This window comes from Emydura macquarii, unplaced genomic scaffold, assembly GCF_026122565.2.
Source record: "Emydura macquarii macquarii isolate MOO-44397 ecotype Brisbane River unplaced genomic scaffold, CSIRO-AGI_Emac_v2 contig_3287, whole genome shotgun sequence".
NCBI lineage: Eukaryota > Metazoa > Chordata > Testudines > Chelidae > Emydura > Emydura macquarii.
The window spans coordinates 4,644,308-4,670,917 of NW_027133424.1; the positions used below are offsets into that span (position 1 = coordinate 4,644,308).

The window sequence follows — 26,610 nt, forward strand, 5'->3', positions numbered from 1 at the left end:
CTGAATTAGCATTGATGCAAATAGTAATTAGAATGATGTTTAATATTAATAGTCAATAAAGAAGTATAAGATATTTGTGTTTTCGGGTATGAAAGATTTAATGTGCTAGAGGAAATATAGATACAGTATAAGTGCTAACGAGTGTTATAATTTATTATAAAAGGGTATTGCACAAATTTTAGATTAGCATGCTCATCCACCATCAGAGTGCCGTTACAGAAAGGACTATTCACCCATTCTTCTCATCCAGGAACTGATAATCCCAGAATGCACCATTTATTCTCGGACTGTGAATATAAATGTAGTGTATGGTTATATTGTTATTCCGGTTTGCTTTAACTAATTTTTTCATTAAATAGTGTCTGTAATTCAATCACTCATTGTCAGTCATAGTCCTCCACTAAATTAAATTATCTGTAACCACCCTGGAAGCTCAACCCTTATAGAGTTCAGTATGATTTTATTCCTTATGTTTAAACTATTAATTGAAGACATATCAAACAAGGTTACAGTTGGCACCCAGGGATCTTTGTCAGGCAGTTGGCTGACCTTTGACTGTTGAGTCAGAAACAAATCAGAGCCAGAGACACTGATGCCTACCAAGTTGAGACACAAGAATCAGCAGCAGAGGGTGACGTACACATTAGCTCAGAACTGGAGCGATGCGCCTTCCTACCCTTCTCTGAGGTCACAGACACCAAAATGGAGGCAGACTAACACAGGAAGTCAGGGTGGAATCTCAACTCACTGTAGCACTCATGAGTAGGAAATGACAAGAGGACTAAAGTAGAGCTACATGCTTCCTTTTAGTGTCCGTGATTACTTGTAGATAGCACTCCAGAGGAACATTTTTAGGTGGGCCTCTAGCTTTTGAGTCCATTTAGAGAAGGAGCAACATACAGAACAATTGCTCAGGAATATGTCCCTCTCAAACAAAAGAGGCACCAGGTACAGCTACACTGCAATGAATAAAATAAAATAAAAACCCTGCAACAGCAAGTCTCGAAGCCTGAGTATACTGACTCAGGTTTGCATGGCTCACACTTTAGGGCTAAAAACAACTGTGTAGATGTTTCTGCTCAGGCTGGAGCTTGGGCTCTGAAACCCAGTGAGGGGGTGGTTCTCAGAGACTGCGTAGGAACATCTACACTGCTATTTTTAGCCACATAGTGAAAGCCCCACTATCCGAGACAGTTGACCGAGGCTCTGAGTTTTGCTGTCATGGGATTTTTTGTGTGTTTGTTTTGCAGTGTTCATGCATCTATTAAAGCTTTGCACAAAAGGGGCAGGTTTTGAACCCAGGAATTTTGCTTCTGTCAAATTGTCAGAGACCCTGTATATGGTGGTCTTACCTATAAACTGAATTTCTGCCTAAAGGTTAGGGCTTGTGGCAACTGAATAAAAAACTAACGCTAGTAACTAATTAGCAATACTAGTACCTACTAACACTAGCGCAGAGGGAAGCAAGCAGACAGTATCTCTCACTGCCACAGGTGGTAGAAAAGAACTGAAGGACTGTCGGACCACTCCACCCTTTAAGTCTTCAGGTGGAGGAGGAGGGACACAAGTAACGTAGCATCCAGGCACAGCACCAATAGACACTGATGGCTGAAAGAATCCAATCTCGCACATATGGGGCATATGCACACCAAGAATGGACCAATCACACAAAAAACTGCAGTTTCCAAGGAAGAGTTTTAATGCCTGAGAGCATAGTCAAATATTTTTATACAATTCTTATATTTATTTATATATCTTACTAATTATATCATTACTTGTACATGTTCGATGCATATTATTTCCTAAATAATTTTATTTAAAATTCACTAAAAGAGGGGCTTTAAGAAACATTGGCCAGATCTGAACAGTAGGAGACTTCCATGGAAGAAAACAAAATGGAAAACCTTATGGCAGATTCAAGAATTTCAATAAATGGGCATCAGAGCATTAACGTCAACTTACAGTTTGCTGGATCTGAAATTAAGCTATAGGAAGAGGATTCATATCCCATTATCAATCCAGTGAGCCACCAACTCCCCACTGTTTCTATATTATTAAGATGTTAGAATAGCAAATGTGGCTTTAGCAGATATGGCTGCCAGAATTTCAATAGGAACATACTAGACACAAAAGGCTGCAATGGATGTACTACATTTTTTCCATATATTTGACACGTTAAGCAACACCAAAAGCAGTTAAAGTCAATAAATGACAAAGAATTGTAGGCAAATCCAAAAATGCAAACAAGAGGTGAAGCAGAGCAAGAAGTAGGGATAGGATACAGAGTGACCTAAACAAACTGGAGGATTGGGCCAAAAGAAATCTAATGAGGTTCAACAAGGACAAGTGCAGAGTCCTCCACTTAGGAAGGAAGAATCCCATGCACAGCTATAGACTGGGGACCGACGAGCTGGGCAGCAGCTCTGCAGAAAAGGACCTGGGGGTAACGGTGGATAAAAAGCTGGATATGAGTCAGCAGTGTGCCCTGGTTGTCAAAAAGGCTAATGGCATATTGGGCTGCATTAGGAGGGGCATTGCCAGCAGGTCACGGGAAGTGATTATTCCCCTTTATTCGGCATTGGTGAGGCCGCATTTAGAATATTGTGTCCAGTTTTGGGCCCCTCACTACAAAAAGGATGTGGACAAGTTGGAGAGAGTGCAGCGGAGGGCAACCAAAATGATTAGGGGGCTGGAGCACAGGACTTATGAGGAGAGGCTGAGGGAACTCGGCTTGTTTAGTCTGCAAAAGAGAAGAGTGAGGGGGGATTTGATAGCGGCCTTTAACTACCTGAAAGGGGGTTCCAGGGAGGATGGGGCTAGGCTGTTCTCGGTGGTGGCAGATGACCGAACAAGGAGCAACGGTCTCAAGTTGCAGGACGGGAGGTCTAAGTTGGACATTAGGAAAAAGTTTTTTACTAGGAGGGTGGTGAAGCACTGGAATGGGTTACCTAGGGAGGTGGTGGAATCTCCATCCTTAGAGGTTTTTAAGGTGAGGCTTGACAAAGCCCTGGTTGGGATGATATAGCTGAGGTTAATCCTGCTTTGAGCAGGGGGTTGGACTAGATGACCTCCTGAGGTCCCTTCCAACTCTAATATTCTATGATTCTATGATTCTAAGTCTTGTCTGAATATTATGAGTCAGATTTTCAGAAAATATGTCCCCTCTGCCTCCTTTAGGTACCAAAGTAAAGAGCCAAATCTTCATGCAACATACAGAAGGGTTTTTGTTTGTGTTTGTTTTAAATCAGGCCTCAATCAACTGTAGCTCCAAGTATTTGCTGAGCCAATATTTGCCCCATAAGTAGTGAAGGCTAATCTTAACACTGAAATAATTCCAAAAGTGATATATTAGCTAGAAGGTGTTTTGGCCACTAGTAACCAGTTAACCTATATACAACATTAACCTATATTTTTCTATTCCTTTGGATATTTAAGAAGAAGAAACACTAGGCCATATACACAAGTTAGCTCATTAGAGTTTCAAGTCTGAATTCAGTGCACATGTATTATTAAATTAGTACATAAATGTATTCAGTGGAACTGAATCACAGGTTCAGTTAGGGCGACGACAAGCACATTAGAGACCATTTCCTTACACTTAACCTGTTTTACTTTATATGATGCTTACCTTTCAATGGCCAATTCTTTGTTTGAGAGTTGCTGGACTGTGATCACAACTTTCTTCTCAATTCCTTGTTTCAATTTGAAATAAAATTTCTCTCTGTCCTTTGGCACAGGGCTAAAAACAAGAATTAGTTCCATTTGCATATATATATATATATAGCACAATATAGGTGGATAACTGTTAGTGATATGATGTAGTGATAGCTAGAGCCTCATAAAAAATTATATATATATATTTTCATTTTATTTTGGGGGAATTTCATTTTGTTTTATTGTGGGAGGAGGGGTGTCTGGGCCTGCCCCACAGCAAATGGGAGACCTGGGAGGGGTGTTGCAGAGTGACACTGCACTGCATTCAACCCACAGTGGTGACATTTGTCCCACAAAGCATGGCTTCCCACTCCCAGTGTTGTGACCTGGCGCACAGGATTGCAGAGCCACTAGGGTTTGGCCTGGCTAATCCACAGGACAGGAGCAGCAGGAGCTGCCAACACTGGGTAAGTCTTTTTGTTTTATTTCATTTTATGTTGTGTTATTTCATATTTGTGAAAACCACAGGGTTCTAGTGATAGCCCCCTTAGTTCCAACAGAGCCACCCATGTCTGTAATCATTTCACATCCTCTCATCCTTTCATTCACCTTTTATCAGCAAATGAATACTGAACAAGAGAAATCTTTGCCCCATACCTTTCGGGGCCAAAATTTCTGTACTTTTCATTTTCATGTTTGCAGATATTATTTGCATGTTTACCTCCTATAGTTTAAGGCTGCTTCCCAATCAATAGCTATCTTAAACTACAGCATAAGAACATTAGGTGCTCATAGTTGGGCAGCAAGCAAAATATAAAAACAGAAACAAGTGTTACATAAAATAAAAATGAATTCCGTTACTACCCCTTTCCATCCAAAATTCCCACATCTGTGTGTCTTAAATCACACCCAAAGAGGGCTGTGTGTTATTAAGAGAAGTCTGCCCATGCTTAGTGAAATTTGTTTCCTTTGCCACCTCCACAATGCTTCAAGACATTTTTCCAAGATTTTCTTCTGTATCCTTAACATCCTGATTCAAATTTACCGGCTTATTAAAACTCAGTTAAAAGAGTTTAATTGTAATGAAAGAAACCCCAGAAAACATTGGTACAATTTTTCAGCAAGCTAGGACTCAACTAACTTTCCAAGTTTCGTAGGAACATTTGAGCATGTCCACCAAGAACTAATATTTTAAACAGTTATAAAGCTTGATTCATATTGAATCAGGTTAGGCTTCTACAAAAAAAGGAATTAAGACAAACACAGCAATAATCTCTTAAAGAAAAAAATTAGCATATAGCAAAAAAACCCCAGCCAGTTTCTTCACTACATGCTAGCTAGCCACACACCCCTCAAAACAGCTGCACATGTTTTATGGAGGCTTCTAATATTTCTCCATTTTTTCAAATTACCTAAAATTTCCTTTACCGTCATCTTCTTTGACCTCTAAGGAGACACTGAAAGTGAACACATCACTATCTGGGGTCGGAAGAACAGAATCCTTAACATGATCTGAGGCTTGTTTGGAAGAACGTCTGAATGCTGTTGAGAAACTATATAAAATTCTGCTGACCTGAAAAGGGGAGGGGGAAAAAAGAATAAGAGTACTGATCCTATTTATTCATCATCTTATGAAAAACATGCAGTTGTAATGTATTCCCTCAAGAGATCAGTTCTCAGCAAGCATATTTTTGAAATTCTTAAAAGGAAATAATTTTACCTCTCTTCTCTCCTACTCTCCCTTCCCACGCTCAATTCGAGTGTTTAATAAGGATATGTATGGAAAAAACATGGGTTTTAGTGTAACAGAAGTATGTTCACTTGTGATGCAACATATCAAAAATTATCAAGTCAGCAAGTTTCACCTATACCAGTGGTTTTCAACCTGTGGTTTGCACTCGAGGGTCTGCAGACTACGTTTAATGGGTCAGCGAAACTGACTATGAAAATAAAGTTTCAGATCCCAGAAAAGGCATTCCATTTTTCTGATCAATCAAAAGTATGTGAGTACCCCCACCTACAGGTCAAAATCCAGAAGTGTTGTCATTAGTGTAAAAGCCCATAGTTTGGCACCCTTTCTCTTGCTGCGTCAAATGTGGAGTCGAGCATGTGCAACATTTATAGTTGAATTCTAGGGAGTTTTCAGTCTAAGACTTCTACGGTACGGGTCCACAGACCAGGATGAATTTCCAAAAGGGTCCACATCTCCATTCCAAAATTTCTAGGGGGTCCACAAATTTAAAAAGGTTGAAAACCACTGACCTACACAGTTCATGAATGTGATTTTATTGCTAAATGACCTGCAGATTTTTTATTGTAATTATTTTTAGGTTTCAAATGTCAAAATCTGTACAGTCTACTGTTTGTACCTACCAGGTCTTAAAAACTACATGGTCTTTCCTTTTTTTTTTTCTTTACCGTTTCCACCCAATTCCCGTTCCCAATATTGTGCTGTTCATAAACTCAAGGACAGCAGTAACTTGCTCTCTCAAATGTCCCAATGCTCTTCTTTAATCATCCAGAGGAATCACTACTGAGGGATTTAAGATGTTCCTTTGTAACTCCAGGGTCTAAGCACACTACCTCCTTGGTTATCTCAACCCAGACTCAAAGCAGGAACGAAGGATTAGTTAAAGTCTTAAATTCAGATCTCCCAAATCTCCCTATTATATTGTAGTGCAGTATATTGTAAGCTATGACTATGCTTGGGCAGGACCCACTGAAAGATATAAACTTCAGTAAAAGGAATTAAGGTAAGCTCCTAAATTATTTAAATATTCAACAATTAAAATCTACTGCATACATGCCAAAGTACTGAGGTTGATTTGACATGATAGTATGTGACAGCATTTATTTAAAGAATGGGAACAATCATAGAAAGTACCTTTATTACGCTCAGTAACAAGTCACTGTGGTAGTATTTCATACTTACTGCCTCTTTAATCTCACAGGAGAAAACATGAATCTGAAACTCCTCTGTTCCACAGTAGCTTACAGTAAATGCAAAGCAGTCACTCTCTGCAGTTCCATTTTGTCCACGTGCACAGAACAAGACCTTGTAGATTGGGAAAGAGGCTATCTCCTTATTGCTGGTTTGGTCTATTATCCTACAGGGGAGAAAGTGATAAATGTGAAGTCAGTCAAATAAATAGGAACCAAATAAAGATATCCACCAGCTTCTTTCTGTAACTGAATGAGTATAACTACTATTCAATACAAGCACCCAAGATTAAAATACAATTAGGAAACTGTAAGGAATAAAAATATTCAGTTTCAACTAGATTTGTTTTAATACAGTTTGTATCAAAATAAAATAGGAAGCATATAGTATCCTAAATTCCACAAGACCAATATTCATCATAAAAATCACTGCTCTGCCGTTTTTCACCAGAATTAAAGGGTTGGGTTAACTAGGAACCACAGCAATTGTGAAAATGCACTTTGTATACATACAGGGCCAGACATTCAGCAAATGGAGATTGATTCTGTATTTTGTAAACCCCCTGTCTGAGAAGATACTACTAGTCTGAAATGTAGGCTGTTATGCTGTGTACTGCTGAAATGTCAAGTAATGGTGAAAATTGACCATAATATCTTCTCCAAAAATATCAATAAAAGGTGCACGACTCCCGTTTGAGGTCAACTTCTGAACAATAAGATTTCCTTTACCCTGTCCTGTAAGCTACTTTAAGGACCTGATATTTTATTTTTACATAAAATTGGGGCGTGCTATCTTCCCACAACCATCAGTAGGAAAAAATACAGCCAAGAGGAATAAACCTCAATGGACTTCCAGCTCTTGCATTTCATAAAGAAGATACACAATCTGTTTCTGCCCAAGGAAGGTCTTTGAAGTGCCCTGAAAAAAAAGGAGATACGTCCCCAGTCATATCATGAACAAGCACCAGCTCCTTTCTAAATGTAGATCTAGGACTGGGTAGAAAGTACCCATATTCAAAAGTGCTTGGAAAAAAATCATTTTAAAATAATTTCAGCTTGAATACATGAAAGGCTTCCTTTCTAGAATTTTCAAAAGTTACCAACACTGCAGGTATGCTACTCCAAATGGCTTCTATATATCTTGTGAACTGGATTTCTCCAAATACTAGTCTATGCTGACTCCTCAAACTTCCCAATTCTGCTAACATTATTTGCTATCTCAATGTGCATTTAAACTAATCCTTTATGCCATAAATCAGAAAAGTCGCCTCATATACTTTGCTACAATGTGCATTGCATTAATACACATTTTTTAAATAAACAGAGAAGTAGGTCTCTCTAAGTTTTTCACTAAGTGGGTCAAACCATCAACAGATCAGCAAAATATACAAGTGCCAATGATCTGTATGTTTTTTCTGCTAGAAGTGAATCCTTTTTCCTCTCTGTTTCTCTCTTGCATAACACTTGCAGTCTGATGCTTTAGCAAGGTCACATCATCTCCAATTATATATTAGCTTGGAAGCATTTCCAAGGCACCACACCTGGTGGCTCCCACCAAGAACGGTAAGAAACATTTTAGTGCACTGGAAAACCAGATAAAGATTTTGCTCATTCAGAACCTATTTAATGCAGGTAATTTTATTTGTTTTTGTTTTAAGGAAGGGTACCAGGGAAACTGATTACAATAATAATGAAAAGCAGAACCAGTAAGGGAAAGCTAACAAAAAGGTGGGTCTTTTCCAAAGGAGGCACACTTCTCTAACACCATTTCATTATGGAAAAAACATAAAGGAACTTCACTTTATGCACTTATACAATACTACAATATGCGCTTATATCATCTAATATTTACAGAATTAAGCTCAAGTACAATATCTAAAAAAAATCAATAAAAAGCAGATAAAACTTTCATTGAAATCAGTGAGATCTGTGCCCACTTACTTCAGTTCTGAATTTGGCTTACAGTACCAAGATATCATTGTAAATGTATGACTACACTCTTTACAGGTTATTGGCATAGATCAGGGCCATTCTTTCAGTTTACAATTTCAGCTATAGGCCTACACAAGGGTCAGCAATAGAATCTTCTCAACTGTCCTTTTGCAAGTACACATTACTTTTGTAGTCTTCAAAAATATTCTATTTAGTGAGTGTATAGAACTTTTTGAGAATATTACTGTAAGGTTAACTGCTTGCAAAGGTCTTTATAAAGTCTGCAATTATGAAATATTGTATATTGGAAAATGCTAATAATTTGAACATGCTTTTGGTTATAGAAATACAGCATGCTCAGGAACATCTCACTTATTTCAACATTAGGTATGTTTATTTTGTATGGACAGGCTGAATATTTCTCATTATACAGTGTGATCTGTTAAACACAATCTAAAATATGTCAAATTTGCACACAAATTAAGAGAAGGTGGAGGTTTTGTTTCATACAATGCATGAGGGAGGTTGAATTTATATGATTGTCTCCTACCACCACTATGCAATAAAATTAATTTAATATTTAAGGATTCAAGATTCCAAGCTCAATTTATGCATTTTTCTCACTTGGATATTTTACTTATTGGTTTAAATATCCTTGATTTGTATTCATTTTATCATATTCTTCAGCAAACAGAGTTTGTGATGAATTATGCTTTTGGACAGGTCTATACAGTTCTCATTCACTTCACTGAAAGCCCGGAGTTTGCAACCCATGTCAGAATTTGAACCTTTTGTGTCTGCATAAGTAATGAAGGATAGACCATTGTAGTTCACCTTACAGAGCCTTCTGGTATATTTGGAACATAGAGAGTCACATGAAAAGAAGACTGGCATGAGGATTTCATAGCCGCCATAGCACGTAGAGCTTCTGACTCGTTGCGAGGAGCAGAAACGTTCATAGAACCTAGGTACGTCAGTTTGTTAAATAATACACTGTCCTCTTCTGAGGGTTCATTAGGGGAACACGGTGCAGAGATTTCTGAAAATGGAGAAAGTATAAGTTAACAATAAAACTCTCAGCCATTGCATGAAATTAGTGCAAGCTAAAAGCTGCAAGCCTACATTTGTAAACCTCAAAGAAACTATCACTATGTCTGAACAGGCTCTCTGAAGCATTACCTTAGACCAGTGGTTCTCAACCTATGGCCCACGGGCCAATTGCGGCCCAGTCAGCACACAGCTGTGACCTATGTGACATTCTTAGGGCCATACAGGTAGTATTGGATGTGGCCCACAAGGGTAAATAGGTTGAGAACCATTGCCATAGACATTAATCTCAAGGACCTGGAAAGGTAGTTATACTGAATCATGGCCATTTCATATTTTGTGAAGCTTTTGCAGCATGGGATGGTTGGTTTACCAAAACTAAAAGGCATTTTAAAAATATCTCCATATTTAGTGTCAGTCTGTCCCGATTGATTACAGGTATATCTTGCTGAATGAGTGTGAATAGCCTAAGGTTGACTCATCAGTCCGAGCACTTTGCAAGCATCCCCATATGGGCCATGTTGAGGAGAATATTGGTCAAAGACTGGTTGATTAAGCAATTAACAAGGTAATTCAGCTCATCAGCTGAGGACCCTTAAAAGAGAGACAGGAAGAGCCAGGAGGGAGAGGGGAAGGCTAGAGAGAGGGGCCAGAGAAGCCCAGGATCTCAGAAAAGTGAGGTCTCTCCCCACCCCTGTATCTGGGGAGAAGGTAAGCCTTATATTGTGAGGGACAAGCACCTATATAGCAACTAGTAAATAAAACACAGTGTCCTACCAATGCAAGAATCTGAGAGGATTGCTTGCAGCATGGAATCCAGGGTGACGGAACCCCACCCTTGACAAGTGAGAGCTTGTCCAGGATTTCCCACTTTGGTGCAAGTGAAGGACATGAGAAAGGCGCCAACAAGGAGGCACAGTGGAACAGGCAGCGGGGAGGGAGTCTTGTACTAGGCTGTGGAACAGCAGGAGTTACAAAAAACCCTCCAAGAGCTCCAACAGACTCAATGATAAGAAAGAGTCCTAGTTTTCCTGGCAACTAGCAAGCAGAACAATAGATCCTACAGTAATTTATTGCAGGCCACTCACAGGAGCAGCAACAGCCATTGGAAAAGCTGATGAGTCCTCCAGCCAGGCATGATAATGGGCAATGGGTCAGGAGGCTTGTAAAATGGGCCCAACAGATGACCCCGACACCTTTTTGTTAACATTTTGTTAACATTTTGTTAACATCAGGGAGCAGACTAGGAGAAGCGGGTATGGACCCTCCTATCGGTTCCCTCCCTCTATGGAGAAGGTAGGCTGCTTTTATGGTGCTGAGCAACAAGCAAGCATCTGATTATGATACTATAAAAGGAGCTATTTTGGATCAGATGGGTCTGTCTGCAGAACAATATAGACAGACGTTGCAAGTGGCAAGGTGGTCGGAGGGGACATAGCTTACGGTGGCTGAAGCCAGATGACTGAAGAATTGGGGAGATAATGGATTCTTGTTCTGGAGCAATTGTTACAGAGTGTCCCGAAGGTCACTAAGGTGTGGGTATGGAGGCACCAACTGGTTACTTTAGAAGCCACCATTAAATTCACTGACAAGTATGCATAGACTGGCGTCCACAGTAAAACGACCCAGGAAGGAAAGGCAAGGAACTATTGCCGATATGAACAGGAAAAGAATTGGAGAAGAAGGAGACCCCATCCATGAACCATCAAATTGTGTGTTACCTGTGTGTGTGTGTGTGTGTGTGTGTGTGTGTGTGTGTGTGTGTGTGTGTGTGTGTGTGTGTGTGTGTGTGTGTGTGTGTGTGTGTGTGTGTGTGTGTGTGTGTGTGTGTGTGTGTGTGTGTGAGAGGAGCGGGGGGAGAGGGCGATATTCAGGGCATCTGAAAGGGGTTGCCCCTATATGGGCTGTAATCTAGATGAGTTTTGTGAGTGGACAGAAACCCTTGGGAAAAGTCAAAACAAACATCTACAGTCTCCATAAGAGTAGGACAGTGACATGGGATGCGGCCTGATAGACTCTGTCACGGAGCATTCATTGGTTAAAGGAGACCGGGTGAAGCCCTACTGGATGGTGACAGGAGAAAAAATTAAAGCTAATGTATATTCACAAGGAAGAGAAAAATCTGTCCAGTGTCCAGGTCACCTAGAGAGATTCAGGGAATATTTAGCAGTAACACCACTTCCTTAAGTGGGATTGAGCCATAATCAAGGTACTGAGGTCAATACAGCATGAGTGCAGACACTGCATTACTCTAACAGCTGTCCAGCAGCTGTCCCACAGTGCCTGACTGACTTCTCTGGTCACAATTGTGAATTCCACTTCCCGGGTTTTGAAGACTAGAATTGCCCCCTCACTTCCTTTAAAACCTTGCAGATTTTTTAAATGCCTTTTCCTGATTGTCCAGCTTGGCAAGCACTCTTTATAGCTCTACATTTGTTGCATGAAACTGCCCAGATGACCATGCCAGCTATACGCTCCAGGTGCTCTTCACCTTGGCATAGACAGGAAATAATGGATCTCCTGAGACTGTGGGGAGAAGAAGCTGTGCAGGCACAGCTATGGACCAACTGTACGCATGTGGACAAGTAGATTGCAGGAGGGGAATACAGGAGAAGGGGTCGATAGGAATCAGTAGCAGTTCCACGTGAAAGCAAGGGAACTGTGGCAGGCATATCAGAAGGCCATGGAGCCAATAGTCAATGTGGTGCCACACACCTGCCACTTTTACAAAGAGCTGCATGCCATCCTTTGCATCCCGACCCCCAACTCATGCACCACCATGGATAACTCTGATGAGCCAGGGTCACAGGCCTCTTCCACAAACAGCAAGGATGCCTCCAACTTAAGACACAGGTATCAATTCTTCATTAATTTACTTGTACTAGAAGAGGTAGTGGTACAACAAGAGGTAGAGTTATCTCCTCTTCATTCCCCTGAACAGTTAGGCTGGAGGGGGCACCATGTGGAGCAGTTTATGTACACAGGGATGTCACTTTAATTCTCCAGAGATATCTCAATGAAACTTTCATGGAGCTACTCTGCAATCCTCAGCCAAATGTTTCGAGGGATGGCAGCTTTATTTCTTCCTCCATCTCATGACACTTTCCCATGCCAGTCAGTGGTAACTTGAGCAGGGACCATTGCAATAAACAGGATAGCAGCCTATGGGCCTGGGGCAGCTTTAGGACATCAACAGCAGCTGCACTCTGTGTGCCCGTCACCCTCTGTAGTAAGATATCAGGTAAAATCACCATTGTCTGTGGAAAATGGTGCCTGTATTCAATACCATTGTCCTATACTCAATTTCATGCAACCAAGCAATTCCCTCACCCCTGGCAGGTCATATTCACCATGGCTGGTACTGCAAGTGGCGCTGTTGCACAAGCACTCCAAAGCACGAGTGCCAATAAGCATGTCTTGTTTAAAACTTCAAGGGAGAAAGGGAAGGAACTTCTAAATCTTGAGTTTCACTTTCCATTGTAACTATACTGATAATGGTACCTCTGTGCATTTTATCTGTAGCTGCTGCCATTGCAGCCTAGAGGGATTCCCCTCTCAACACCCGTGGAATGCCTGAACCAGATAAAGAGAACTAAGAAAGAAGAGGAATCGGGATGACATGTTCGGCAAGATCCTGCAAACCAGCACTGCATCAGATCATGAGCATGGGGCCTGAGGGGTGAATATGCATCCTCTATGGAGAAGGAAAGAGCAGACAGGAGAAAGGCCCAGAAATCCCATTAAGAAAAGGAGAGAGAAATGCATCGGAACATAATGGGGCTTCTCTGGCAGCAAACACAAAAGTTGCAGACTCTTGTGGATCTTCAGATGCTACAAGCTCATGTAGTCCATGGCTCCATTATAGCACTTCTTTACACGCACACCCCAACATTCCATCTGGTATCAGGGTCACATCCCTATTCCTACTAGTCCACAGTAGAAGACATTAAGGACAAGCACAGTTCACATACACTGACCCGTGAGAGCCACAATTGCTGTATGTGTAGCTAAAATGGATGTGGATGTTCTCTCTCCTCCATTAGCTCCGTTCCATAAATGTATTGACTTTTTAATGTAGTTGCTTTTAACTTGCACAGAATTTTTTTCCCATTGTTTTCACTCATCAGTAAAATTCTATTGTTTGGGAAATAATTTATCTTTATTAGTTCACAGCATACACTGCAGAGTGCCTAGCAGTTCTGAAAGCACACATTTATTATTGTATAGTGTGGCAAGTCATAGGATCAATGACAAACAGTGTAATAATTATAAATGTACAGAAAGCACCACGAAACTAATAGGTGCTTTGACAGTATTATATTCACAGATGTACATTAAGCACCACACAATTCCTAACAGGCCCCAAAACAGCAGGGCCAGATAGAGCACAGTACACAACACATTGCTGTGGCTCATGATTAGAAAGCTCTTTTCAAAGCCTCCCTGAGCTGTATAGCTCCATGGTGTGCTCTTCTAAGAACCCTTGTGTCCAGCTGTTCAAACTCAGCATCCTGGTGGCAACTTTTTCCTCCTTTGCTTCACGGTTATTTTTAAGGACAGGCATTTCAACATTGCCAGTGGTGATTCTGGGAGACCCAGCATCATAATGCTTGGTTACTTGGCTCATGAAACTATACACTGACTACTTAGACAGCACCAAGAAAAGATTTGACTACTGCCTCAGGGAGTGCAGAATGATAGTTAAATATGTTTTTGGTAGATTGCAGAGGATGCTGGCTTTGTTGACTCACAAGATTGGGTCTTGGTGAGGGAAAAAAAATCCAAATGCTACTTGGAGTAAAGACTGAAAGTAAAAAGTAGCAAGATCCTATTCAGCCCTCCCCACATTCCCATCAGTTCCTGCTCCTGGAAGCAACAAAGGGAAGCAGCAAGTCACAGCTCCCTCCAATGGCCAGGAGAGCTAAAGAAAACCCAGACAACTAAGAGGCAAAAAGGGAAAGGGAGAATTTTTGGGGTAGGGAGTACTTTAAAGTATTCATCTTTTCCAAGTAAACAAGGCCCTCAAGAAACCTTCTTTTACAGATTAATTTAAACAAGCAGGGCTGGGAGCATTGTCAAACTGGCAATCAGACCCTCTGTGATCAGTTTTGGTTCCTGTGTCTGTTGCTGGAGTCCCATCTCATATTCAATCTCTTGGAGCACGTCTACATTATTAGTCATGTTCTATTGTTTCTGCAAACTAAATTTGTTCCTCTAAGTCTGCTTGCTTTTGCCTATGTTTTCCCTAAAATAATCATATAAGATTTGTCCTTATTATTGCTTTAAAGGCTTCCCACCTAGGTCCTAGGAATATATCCTCTAAGAGCTCTTAATATATCATCATCAATACGGTTTTTCGTTTTTATTAAAAAAACCTGTGTCTTTTAGCAAAGATATATATAGATATATAGATATAGATATATATAGATAGATAAGATATATATATGGAGAAAAATAAGCTGGAGATTTAGCCCTAGTGTTAAATTGGACTTTATTTTCATATACAGGCACCTGCTGGTCACAGATATATACTCCAATTCCAATGTTCAGGATTTCACATAAGAGACAGTTTGATATCAAAATTAAATCTGTTCTATTATGCATTTTGGCAGTTTCAAAGTAAAAAAGTAAAGACCCTCCCATTAAGGTGTAGAAATTTCTAAATATTCATTGTGTCCTCTTCTTTATACGCTAAGTCCAGTATTTAAGCGTTTTTAGATTGAGCTTCTTGCCTAGTTGGTATTCTTATAAAAAATCAGTTTCAGACCAGAGTTGAAAGCATTTGCCACTATTAGCCATGAATACTGGACCATTGCAATCATTCCAAAAGTATTATTGAAGAAGGTATTCTCATTTGAGCCATAAATGTCACAGGTTTACCCTCTACACCCAACTGGCTCTTGATCTGTTTTGATTCTTTTATTCCCATGCTACTGTTTACTTAGTATATACACCCCTCTCTTATGGGAGCTGAAATCTGTTTCATATACATGGGATACCCATACCTTTTTAAGTTTGATTACTTTTCTTGTTTTAAGATAAGTTTACTGAAGTACTGCTACCAATATCTTTTTAAAAATGTATTGGGTGGATTAATCCCTAACATACCCAACAGGAGCCCCAGATTGTTCCTGATTCTTACTCAGCACTCAATTAAAACATACATACTTGAGTCTAATTAGTTTCTACTTCTTAGTCTACTGCATTTGATTCTGGCACTGAGGTCAGGAACTTTTGGGCTTCCCCAATGTGTAGAAATATTTTCAGGATTCCTGGGAGTTTCAGTGCAAATCAATTTTTTTTTAACCTATGCCACTACTCTCAGACTTTCATAAATTCAGCCTTTTCTCCTCTGTTCACCTATAATATTGATAAAAGGACACTCTGCTGCTCTCCACTCATTCTTTCAACTTCCTGGATGTATCAAGAATCGAAACCTGATCCATCTAGTTATGTAAACACACTATGATTGGGCATGATATAGTTGAATTTGTTGTGTACTGAAATACCAATCCACTGTGCCCTTTCAGTCTTTATTTTATTTGATCAGACCGTCAGAATCAAATCTTTGACAACCCATGTTTCAAAGAACTGTATGGGGTATTTGCCTGCAGATTCCCCTGGTAGTCCTAAAATTTGAATATTTTACCTATAAGTCCCTATTTTCAAGATCTTCCAACTTTACTATCAATGTTTTCACCTGAGAGTCTAGGGCCACAATTCTCTCCTCTCAATGCTGCATGTCTTCCTCAACATTGGCAATTCTAAAATCCATGTCTGTAGTGACTATTGCTAGCTTACCTGACTATACTGTGGCTAGTTTGTCACTCATTTGTCCTTCAAACTAGCTGAAAAGGGTTTCTATAACCACAGTTAAATTGGAAATAATCTGTGTGACTATTTTACTAGCTATCACCACAACTGCTTATGCTTCTTCTGATTCTACTCCCTCGATTTGTATGTTTCCCTCTTCTTCTACCCTTCCCCCCCCCTTGTGGTTTTTGTCCAGCATTTCCAAATGTTGTATATCCCAGAAATATAGGCATATTAAGCTGCAAGGCCACCTGTTCTCCCCCCTAGTCCTGGAGGCTACAGTACTCCAACCTAAAGCCACAGGCAAGAAGAAAACCCTCTGTTCCTTCAGTTACACAGCTGTCTGTTAGATTCTGGCCTCGTCACTCAGACCATACAGTGACACCACACCCAGAGTTTGGTTCAGGTCCTTTTTCTCAAGGCTTCAGCTTTATTTCTTCCACATAAAACTGATAAATGCCACAACTCAAACCTGTCCCCTCCACATGACCCAGGGGATTTCTGCCAGAGACTCCCTGCTTGTGGCAGCTTTTCCCCATTTCTCCTGGAGGTTGTCTGTCTGGGAGAAACCCTGCTCCAGGTCCTACCATGGGAGCCAACATGCTTCCTGTAGCTTTCCCTGCTGTCCTGGGTCTCCTGAAGGAGTCTTCCTGCAACTCTTCAGCCCTACTAAGTTACTTTCTGACTTTTAAAATCACCTGATCCCCATCTGATTAGTCACAAGTGAGGCTGGGCCCAACTCCCCTTAAGGAGCCAGACACCCTGTGACACTACCACTGATGCTTGTCTGAGATGAAGGAAAAGAAGGTGTCACGTTATAGCTGGTGTAGTCTCTCTTCTGACACTGGTCTTTATGTGTCCACAGCATACATATATACCTTTATGACATCTTTGAGCTCACAGGTAGTTGTGTGTGATGCTGGGTTCTGCAATGGAGTGTCTGCTACAACCAGATTTTCCCCAGGAACATATTTAGCAGTTGCGTTAAATTGCATTAACTTTATGTACAGACCTTGGCATCTCAGTGGTGCTTGATCCAGGTATTTTCCATTGAGGAGGGTTACAAGCAGTTTACGGCTGTTCTCAGTGTAAATCTACAGAGATCTGTAAAAGTTGTCTCACATGCCCATAGACTTCCCAGGCACTCCTTTTCAATCTATGCATGTCATTTTTCTGCTTCTGTGAACATGTGAGTGCAAAACACAACTGGCTTCCACTCAGATCAATATTGTTGCAACAATACACCACCTAGGCCATAAATGCTTGCATGCATAATGACCATTGTGGATTTGTTCACAGCCTAGTACTTGAGAACTGGAGCTGTGAAGATAATTTTCTTTTTTGTAGGAAATTTCTTGACTAGGCCCCTATAGCCATGATATGTTGTGCTTTAACAGTTCATTCAATGGTTTTGTCATCATAGAAAGGTCTTGTATGTATCAACCAAGGTCATCTACCATCGCCAGTATGCATCTCAGTTCTGGTACATTTGTTCATGCATTCATTTATAAAATTGCATTTACTTTCTCAGGACTATGACCAATTCCATCTTTGTTTAGTGCCTGTCCCAAAAACTGGATTTGGAGTAAGCAGAAAACACCCTCTTCCTTGTTTACATTCAGTCCAGAATGACTTATTAAGCTTAGAACTTTGTTGAGGGTTTTGACGTGTTCTTCCACTGATGACCTATATATGAAAACATCATCCACGAAAACTACAACTCCATTTGTGTTTGTTAACTGTTCTGTTGTCTTTCTTTGGAAAATTTCAGGTGTACTGGAATCCCAAAAGATAATCTTTGAAAGAAAATCTCCCAAAGGGTGTGATAAACAAGGAGAGTAGCCCAGTAGCTCAACGTGGACAGATACAGGTCCAAAAGATCACTGTATCCAGGTTTTTATACTGTACTTGGCAGTATTTTAATGCTTACAAAAGGCTGCAACTTCTAAAAACTTCAGAGGCTAATGAGCAGAGCTGGCCAAAAGACTGGTTTGCAAAAATTTCCATTTTTTCCCCTTTCATTTTTTCATCAAAATTTCAAGTCTTGACAAAAGATTTCAATCAGTTCTAGCAAACAGCCAGTCTTAACCACTACTGAAACCATATGTATAAACAAAAAAAACCTGCCACAGCTGCAAAACCTATTTAGGATACATCTCATTTGCTGATAGGGCAGTCACCAAACAAATGAAATCATAGAATCATAGAAGATTAGGGTTTTTAAAGACCTCAGGAGATCATCTAGTCCAACCCCCTGCTCAAAGCAGGACCAACCCCAACTAAATCATCCCAGCCAAGGCCTCCAGGCAATTCCCTCATTCCATTTTTAATACTTCTCTCTTACCCAGATCAAGATTCAGCCAGCTGTCTTCCAACCCATTGAGGCATTGAGTGACAAAATGAAATAATCTTGATCATGATGATAATGTAGAACTGGGTAGTTAGATATTACTATTCTATTATTGTAGGTACTCTTATCCAGCATGGGAAGGGAGACTAATGAGTCTCTACATAAACATTCTCCATGGTTTTGTCCCATCTAGTTCTGAAAACAAAGTTTAACAGACCTCTGGATATTCATTCCAATGTTTCCTTTACTCAATTTCATCCCACAACTTCATTACATACCCAAAAATATCTTAACCAGTACCTGTATTAGAAGGGTCCAGAATTAGATGTAAAGAAGGTTGGTTTGTCTGACTGGCTGACACATCTTCAGCTGACTGCCTGCAAGCATCATTGGAGTCTTTACAGTCAATAGTATAGCTTATTTGGCCTTTTTCAGAATCTCTCAGTATCTCTTCCATGGCTTTCTCCAGCTGTTCATCTCCATTTGAAAATATCTGTATGAAGGACAAGACTCAAAAGCCTTTAAATTGTCTGCTACTTTACCTTAAGAGTTGTTATACAAACATTTTTTAAATATTTTTTAAATTTTTACTTTTTTAATAAGACATTTTGCCAACCAACACTTCCTCAGCTAAACATATCAGATACCAACGTAGTCAGGTGGCTAAAGCCATGAACGCACCTGAGGCTCAATGTTCATTAAGCCAACAAATAAAATATGCATAATGGAAGAATATATCTGACTACCAAAGGTTCCAACATCCAGTATTACAACTCAGCATCCAGTATAACTGCTCAGATAATGAAAATTTATATTTCCTCAAATCTTTGACCATATAACAGTAATAAAGAGTACCATGGATGTTTTACCTGTTTCAATTTATTTTTCAAACACAATATATTACAGATGTCACCTCTTCAAATACTGTATCGAGTATTAAAACAGAATCCATGAGTCATGGATGTGTGCTACACTCAAGTATTTTAAGAGGCAAAAAGAAATTAGTTGCAATTAGGTATATCTTTTCCCCCTCATTTTTAACATACATCTGTAATGAATGCCAAACTTAACTGGGAGATTTTGTTCTTTTTTCTATTTTCATTTATCTTTATTTCTAAAGAAAACTGAGAATTTAAAAACAAAAAAACAACAGAGCCCTCTCCAGGAGTCTGGACAATGGTAAAAATGTTATTCAGAAACTGAATTGTATATTAAAAAAAGGGAAATTACTTAATCATAGCAAAACACTTTTGGTCAGTTGAGACAACTAACTGAGAGAGACATTTTCATATACATCATCTCCTCAGGACAGTTCAACTTTGAGCCCCACTGAAAGCTAAAATTAATTTCCTTACCATAGTTTTCTCTCTTCTTTGAGTGGTAGCACAATGCTGTCAGTCAAGTGTGGACAAGTTTTCTACCTTGTTGCACACTTTGGATGAAGAGAATATCCTGAGATCCCCCTCTCCACCCCTCAGTTACTTGCCAACTAAAGTGAAGAATAATTCCCATTCAGATAAGCTCTTATACAGGAGCAGTTTCTGACAAAGCAATAGAAGTTTAATGATAATAAAATTATAGTAAGGAAACTAATTTTACCTTTCTCCCATATAAACATTCACTGCCCGCATGAGGCAAGTACTTAAAGGAAATAGCAAGCAACAGAACAACATCCATCAAATGTTGAAAAGAAAGAGTAACTTAAGTCTTCCAGCACTTGATAGCTGCATTGGATGAGTCCGTATCTTATAAGGCCTAGTAGAACAGTGCACTGAAAACCAAGTAACCACCCAACAGATCTCAAACATTCTCCGTGTTGCTGAACCAATAAAGTAAGCAAGCACTTGCTAGTGTGTGCTCTCTCTCTCTCTCACAAGGGAAAAGGATTATGGAATAACCAATATACCTAAAAATTACATGGACTATTTTGCAATCGTAGACAATCTTTTACTTTCCACTATCTTTCAATATTGGACTTAACCTTTCACTTTTTAGGTCCTCCATACAAAACAAGGTTACTTACCAGTAACTGTTGTTCTTTGAGATGTGTTGCCCATGTCCATTCCATACAGGTGACTGCACACTGGCGTGTACGGTTCCCAGAACTTTTTTCCCTTTAGCAGAACCCATAGGGTTGGCTCTGGTGCCCCCTGGAATCCCGCGTGCATGCCGCGGTATATGAGGCACTGCCAATCCTACAGCCCCTCAGTCCCTTCTTTCTGCCAACTCCAACAGTGGGGACAGAGGGTGGGTGTGGAATAGACATGAGCAACACATCTCGAAGAACAACAGTTACTGGTAAATAACCTTGTTTTCTCCTTCGAGTGATTGCTCATGTCCATTCCAATATAGGTGATTAAAAAGCAATACCTTGGAGGTGGGTAGGAGTTAAGGATGAGCTGCCCTCAGCACGGCTCTGCCGAAACCTGCATCCACTTTCACCTGTAGAACGATGGCGTAGTGGGACGTGAAGGTATGCACCGACGACCAGGTGGCAGCCTTGCAGATGTCCTGCAGGGGCACTCCCTCCAGGAAGGCCGCAGAGGAGGCCCGAGCTCTGGCTGAGTGCACTGTGATGACACCCGGAAGCGGCACATTCGCCTGCTGATAGCAGCACTTGATGCAGGATGTAATCCATGCGGAGATGCACTGGGTGGAGACAGGTGATCTTTTCATTCGGTCCGCCACTGCGACGAAGAGCTGTGTCAATACTCTGGAAGGTAGGAATAGGATACAGAGTGACCTAAACAAACTGGAGGATTGGGCCAAAAGAAATCTAATGAGGTTCAACAAAGAAAAGTGCAGAGTCCTCCACTTAGGAGGGAAGAATTCCATAAACAGCTATAGACTGGGGACCGACGAGCTAGGCAGCAGTTCTGCAGAAAAGGACCTTGGGGTAACAGTGGATAAAAAGCTGGATATGAGTCAGCAGTGTGCCCTGGTTGTCAAGAAGGCTAATGGCATATTGAGCTGCATTAGGAGGGGCATTGCCAGCAGGTCACGGGAAGTGATTATTCCCCTCTATTCGGCGTTGGTGAGGCCGCGTTTAGAATATTGTGTCCAGTTTTGGACCCCCCACTACAAAAAGGATGTGGACAAGTTGGAGAGAGTACAAGGAGGGCAACCAAAATGATTAGGGGGCTGGAGCACAGGACTTATGAGGAGAGGCTGAGGAAACTGGGCTTGTTTAGTCTGCAAAAGAGGAGAATGAGGGGGGATTTGATAGCGGTCTTTAACTACCTGAAAGGGGGTTCCAGGGAGGATGGGGCTAGGCTGTTCTCGGTGGTGGTAGATGACAGAACAAGGAGCAACTGTCTCACGTTGCAGGGTGGGAGGTCTAGGTTGGACATTAGGAAAAAGTTTTTCACTAGGAGGGTGGTGAAGCACTGGAATGGGTTACCTAGGGAGATGGTGGAATCTCCATCTTTAGAGGTTTTTAAGCTGAGGCTTGACAAAGCCCTGGCTGGGATGATTTAGCTGAGGTTAGTCCTGCTTTGAGCAGGGGGTTAGACTAGATACCTCCTGAGGTCCCTTCCAATCTAACATTCTATGATTCTATGATTTCCGGAACGGCTTTGTACGCTTGATGTAGAAGGCCAGGACTCATCTCGTGTCCAGCGAATGCCATCTCCTCTCCCACTCCGAACCGTGCGGTTTGGGGAAACAACATGAGGAGAAAATTATCTTGGTTACAATAAAACTGAGAAACCCCTTTGGACAGGAAGGCTGGGTGCGGCCTCAACTGCACCTTATCCTTTTAGAATACTGTATAAGGGGGCTGCGAGGTCAAGTTCCTAATTTCGGAGACCCTCCTGTCCAAGGTAATGGCCACCAGGAAGGCTACCTTCCATGAAAGCATGAGCAGAGGGCATGAAGCCATGGGTTCAAAGGGGGGCCCCGTGAGTCTCAAGAGGACCAGGCTGAGATCCCAGGAAGGCACCGGGTCACGGACCTGCGGATACAGCCTCTACACCCCCTTGAGTAACCTGACCGACATGGGATGGGAGAACCAGGATTTCCCCTCTAGCAACTGATGGAAGGCCAAAATGGCCGCCAAGTGAACCTTCAACGAGGTCAGCGCCAGACCCTGGCACCTTAGCTGGAGCAGGTACTCCAGGATTGCCTGCAGATGCGAGAGGCTGGGCGGAATGCCCCGGGACTCTGCCGAAGAGGTAAACCACCTCCACTTAGCCCAATACATGACCTGTGTAGAAGGTTTCCTGCTGCCCAGCAGGACTTGTTGGATCTGCACCAAGCAGGCGCTCTCTCCCTCCGTCAGCCACAGGGCCTCCAGGCCGTGAGGAGCAGAGAGTCCAGGTCTGGATGCAACAGGTGACCATGGTCCTGGGAGAGAAGGTCGTGTTGCCTAGGGAGCAACATGGGTGGGGCGATCGAGAGGTCCAGCAGCATGCTGAACCAGTGCTGTCTCAGCCAGACCAGAGCGATTAGTATGACATCCGCCCTGTCCCTCTTTATTTCCAGTAGGACCTTGGGCAGGAGTGGAATGGGCAGGAATGCGTACATGAGGGTCCAAGCCCAGTCGGTGAGGAATGCATCGGAAATCGACCCGGTCTCGTGAGCCTGGAGCAAGCAGAACCTCGGGCACTTCGCGGTTCAGGCCGACATGAATAGGACCAGTTGGGGAACACCCCACTTTTGGAGGATCGTAGTCACTACCTTCAGGTGCCACAACCAGTCGTGGCGAGGTAGAAAGACCTGCTGAGGCAATCTGCCTCATCATTCCTCACTCCCAGGAAGTGAGAGGCAGTCAAGTGGAAGTTGTGCCTCAAAAGTCTCACAGACAGGTAGCTTCCTTGCAGAGAGCGGAGGAGAGCGCCTCTCCCTGCCTGTTTATATAAAACATAGCTGCGGTGTTGTCCGTCAGCACGTGCACCACTCTGCCTGTCAGGAATCGGAGGAACACCCTGCATGCTAGGCAAAAGTTCTCAGCTCCTTCACACTGATGTGCAGGCACCTCTCCTTCCCCGACCAGAGCCCCTGAGCGCTCAGGTTGGCACTGATGTGGGCTCCCCATCCCACATCCAAGGCGTCGGAGATTAGGGTGACCGACGGGACCAGTTCCCTGAAAAGAACGCCCTTCAACACTGCCCTGGTAGATCTCCATCAGTCTCGGAAGGCTAGGACGGGTGAGGAGAACTGTGACCACCCAATTCAGTGGGTGTCTGCTCAGCACATACATCGAGGCCAACCACTACGTGCAGGCCACCAGATGGCCTAACAGCTCTAGGCGGTGCCTGGCTATTGTCGTGAGGCATCGGTGTAGTTGGGAGATGATAGAGACCATCGTCTCGAAATGTGGCTGAGGCAGGAAGGCTGTGGCCTGGGAAGCGTCCAGGGTGACCCCAATGGTTCTATGCGTTGTACTGGGGTTAGTGTAGTCTTCTGCTTGTTTATGAGCAGTCCAAGCCTGCTGCATGTGGAGCAAGTGATAGTCACGCTCTCCTGCACTTGGAACCTGAACTGTATGTGGTGAACACCCTTGGAGCTGAAGATAGGCCAAAGGGCAGGATTGTAAATTGGTAGTGGGAGCCAGCCACTGTGAAGTGGTGGAAGCGCCTGTGGCTGGGGAGGATGGACCCATGAAAGTATACATTCTTGAGGTAGAGGGCTGCATACAAGTCTCCTGGATCCTGGGAAGGGATTACGGAGGCTAGGGAAACCCTGCGAAACCCGAGTCGTTTGACATATTTGTTCAGATGACGCAGGTCTGGTATGGGTCTCAGACTCCCTTTTGCCTTGGAGAAGAGGAAGTACCTCGAATAGAACCACTTCCCCCTTTTGCCTTGAGGAACCGTAACCACCGCTCCTATGTTGAGGAGGGTATCCACCTCCTGCAAGAGGAGTTGCTCGTGAGAGGGACGGAGGTGGGGGGTTGTTTTTGGGGGGGGAGGGGAGGGGGAGGAGTTGGTAGAGGTAAACCGTATGGCGTAGCCCCCAGAGACTATCCTGAGGACCCAACAGTACGACGTAATCTTTGCCCATTCGGAATAGAATGCCCTTAACCTGTTCAGGACAGGGCGGGGCAGGTCCAGGAGACCAGTAGAGGTCTCACCCTCAGGCGCACCATCAAAACTGTCTCCTACAATTACCCAACCACCTGGGGGGGCCCTTCTGGGAGGCTGAGGATGAGATGGGGGGCTGATTCCATCTTCTAAACCCCTTACTTCTGTCCCTATTTCTGTAGGGTTGAAAGGGCCTAGGTGGAGGCCTGGTCACTGCTGAGCCTGGGGCCGTGATTGCCTCCTGGAAGCCTGGGGCATGTACAGACCCAGGGAGCGAAGCATGGCCCTGGAGTCCTTCAGACCGTGCAGCTTCGTATCGGTCTGACTGGAGAAGAGGGCCAATCCATCGAAGGGAGGTCCTGGATTGATTGCTGCACCTCCCGGGACAGGCCTGAGGGTTGCAGCCACGAGCACCTCCTCAAGGAAATGGCGGAGGGTATAGCCCTACCCGCCGAGTCAGCAGCATCACCGGACGTTTGGAGCACTGCCCTAGCCACCCTGATTCCTTCATCCAGGATGGTGGTGAAGTCTGCAGCCTAGTCCTGGGGCAGAGCCTCAGCAAACCGCTTGAGGGCGTCTCACAAACTAAAATTATATCTCCCCAGGAGGGCCTGATGGCTGGCAATCCTGAACTGTAGGGCTGCTGTGGAATAAATTTTTCTCCCAAACAGATCTATAACTTTTTGTTGTCTTTGTTCTTGGGAATGGAACCGGATTGACCTTGCCTGTCCCGCTGGTTGGCTGCCTCCACCACGAGGGTTCCCGGGGCTGGGTGAGTGAACAGGTACTCGAACCCTTCGGCCGGACATAATACTTTTTCTCAACCACCTTTGACGTAGGGGTGACTGAGGAAGGGGTTTGCCACAGGGCCTTCACAATTTCGAGGACCCTATTGTGGACTGGTACGGCCACTCTCGGTGGGCAGCCACTGCCAGCACATTGAAGAGGGTATCGACGGCCTCCACTAACTCCTTGACCTCCAGTCCCAGGTTAGAGGCCACCCTCTTGAGCAGCTCCTGGTGCACCCTGAAATCCTCCAGTGGCGCCATGTGGTCCTGGGAGACTGCCTCATCTGGGGAGGAGGAAGAGGACTGGCGAGGCACATCCTGTGGGTGCTCCCTGCCTGCCGAAAGGATGCACCATAGAGGGGCCCTCCATGGGGTCCGACTCCTCATTCGAGGAGCGGTGTCTATGGGCCTTCTCCTGTGTGGGGGCACGGACTGCACCCCCTGCTGACAGGGTGGATTGGGGCCCTCCCATCTGGAAGCCCCCATCTGGGGCCAAACCAGGGCTGACGGTGCCACCTGCTGTGACGCCTTGTGGGGACGTCGGCTGTCAAAATGACTGTCCCCCCTGCGGGACCCCAAGCCACCAGACCAGCAGTGCCATGTCCGTCCTTGGTCCCATGTGTCATGCCGGGGACCATTTTCTCACCGCCTCCAACATGGACGACGATGAGGACCGCCTCCATTGCCGCGAGCGGTCAATGGATGGAGGCGCGCTCCGAAGAGCTCCCAGTACTGGAGCCTCGGTACTGAGGACGTAATTGAGACCGGTGCCACGCCAAACTCCATGGTGCCAAGCCTTAGTCCGGTGACCGGGTTCTGCATCGGGGACTGCATGGTGCGGGTCCTCGAATAGCAACTGGGTTCCGCACCACCTCAGTGTGGGCAAATGCCTCGGTGCCGAGCCTCTGACGGTGACCGGGTTCTGTGCCGCCTCGGTGCGGGCAAACTCCTCAGTGCTGGGGATTGGGAACTGGAGGTGTCCAGGCGCTGCCTGGCGGACCTTGACCAGTGCCGCCTCCTGGCATGCACTGCCTCTGGTGCCAGGGATCGACATCAGCACTGA

The 26,610-nt window shown here is 43.3% G+C and overlaps 1 protein-coding gene across 10 annotated transcripts in view; it reads right to left on the reverse strand.

Moving 5' to 3' along the window:
- RABGAP1L (RAB GTPase activating protein 1 like) overlaps window positions 1-26,610 on the reverse strand; it is a 483,894-nt gene that overhangs the window by 419,014 nt on the left and 38,270 nt on the right. For all 10 annotated transcript variants that reach the window (XR_010917038.1, XR_010917039.1, XM_067532377.1 and 7 more), the window contains exons 3-7: window positions 19,037-19,229; window positions 9,361-9,565; window positions 6,587-6,761; window positions 5,067-5,227; window positions 3,629-3,739 (exon numbers count right to left, since the gene is read on the reverse strand). Coding sequence is in view for 8 of the 10 variants with exons in the window: in XM_067532377.1 (XP_067388478.1) it covers window positions 3,629-3,739; window positions 5,067-5,227; window positions 6,587-6,761; window positions 9,361-9,565; window positions 19,037-19,229 (845 nt within the window). In the remaining 2 variants the exon portion in view is untranslated. The remainder of the gene's footprint in view (window positions 1-3,628; window positions 3,740-5,066; window positions 5,228-6,586; window positions 6,762-9,360; window positions 9,566-19,036; window positions 19,230-26,610) is intronic.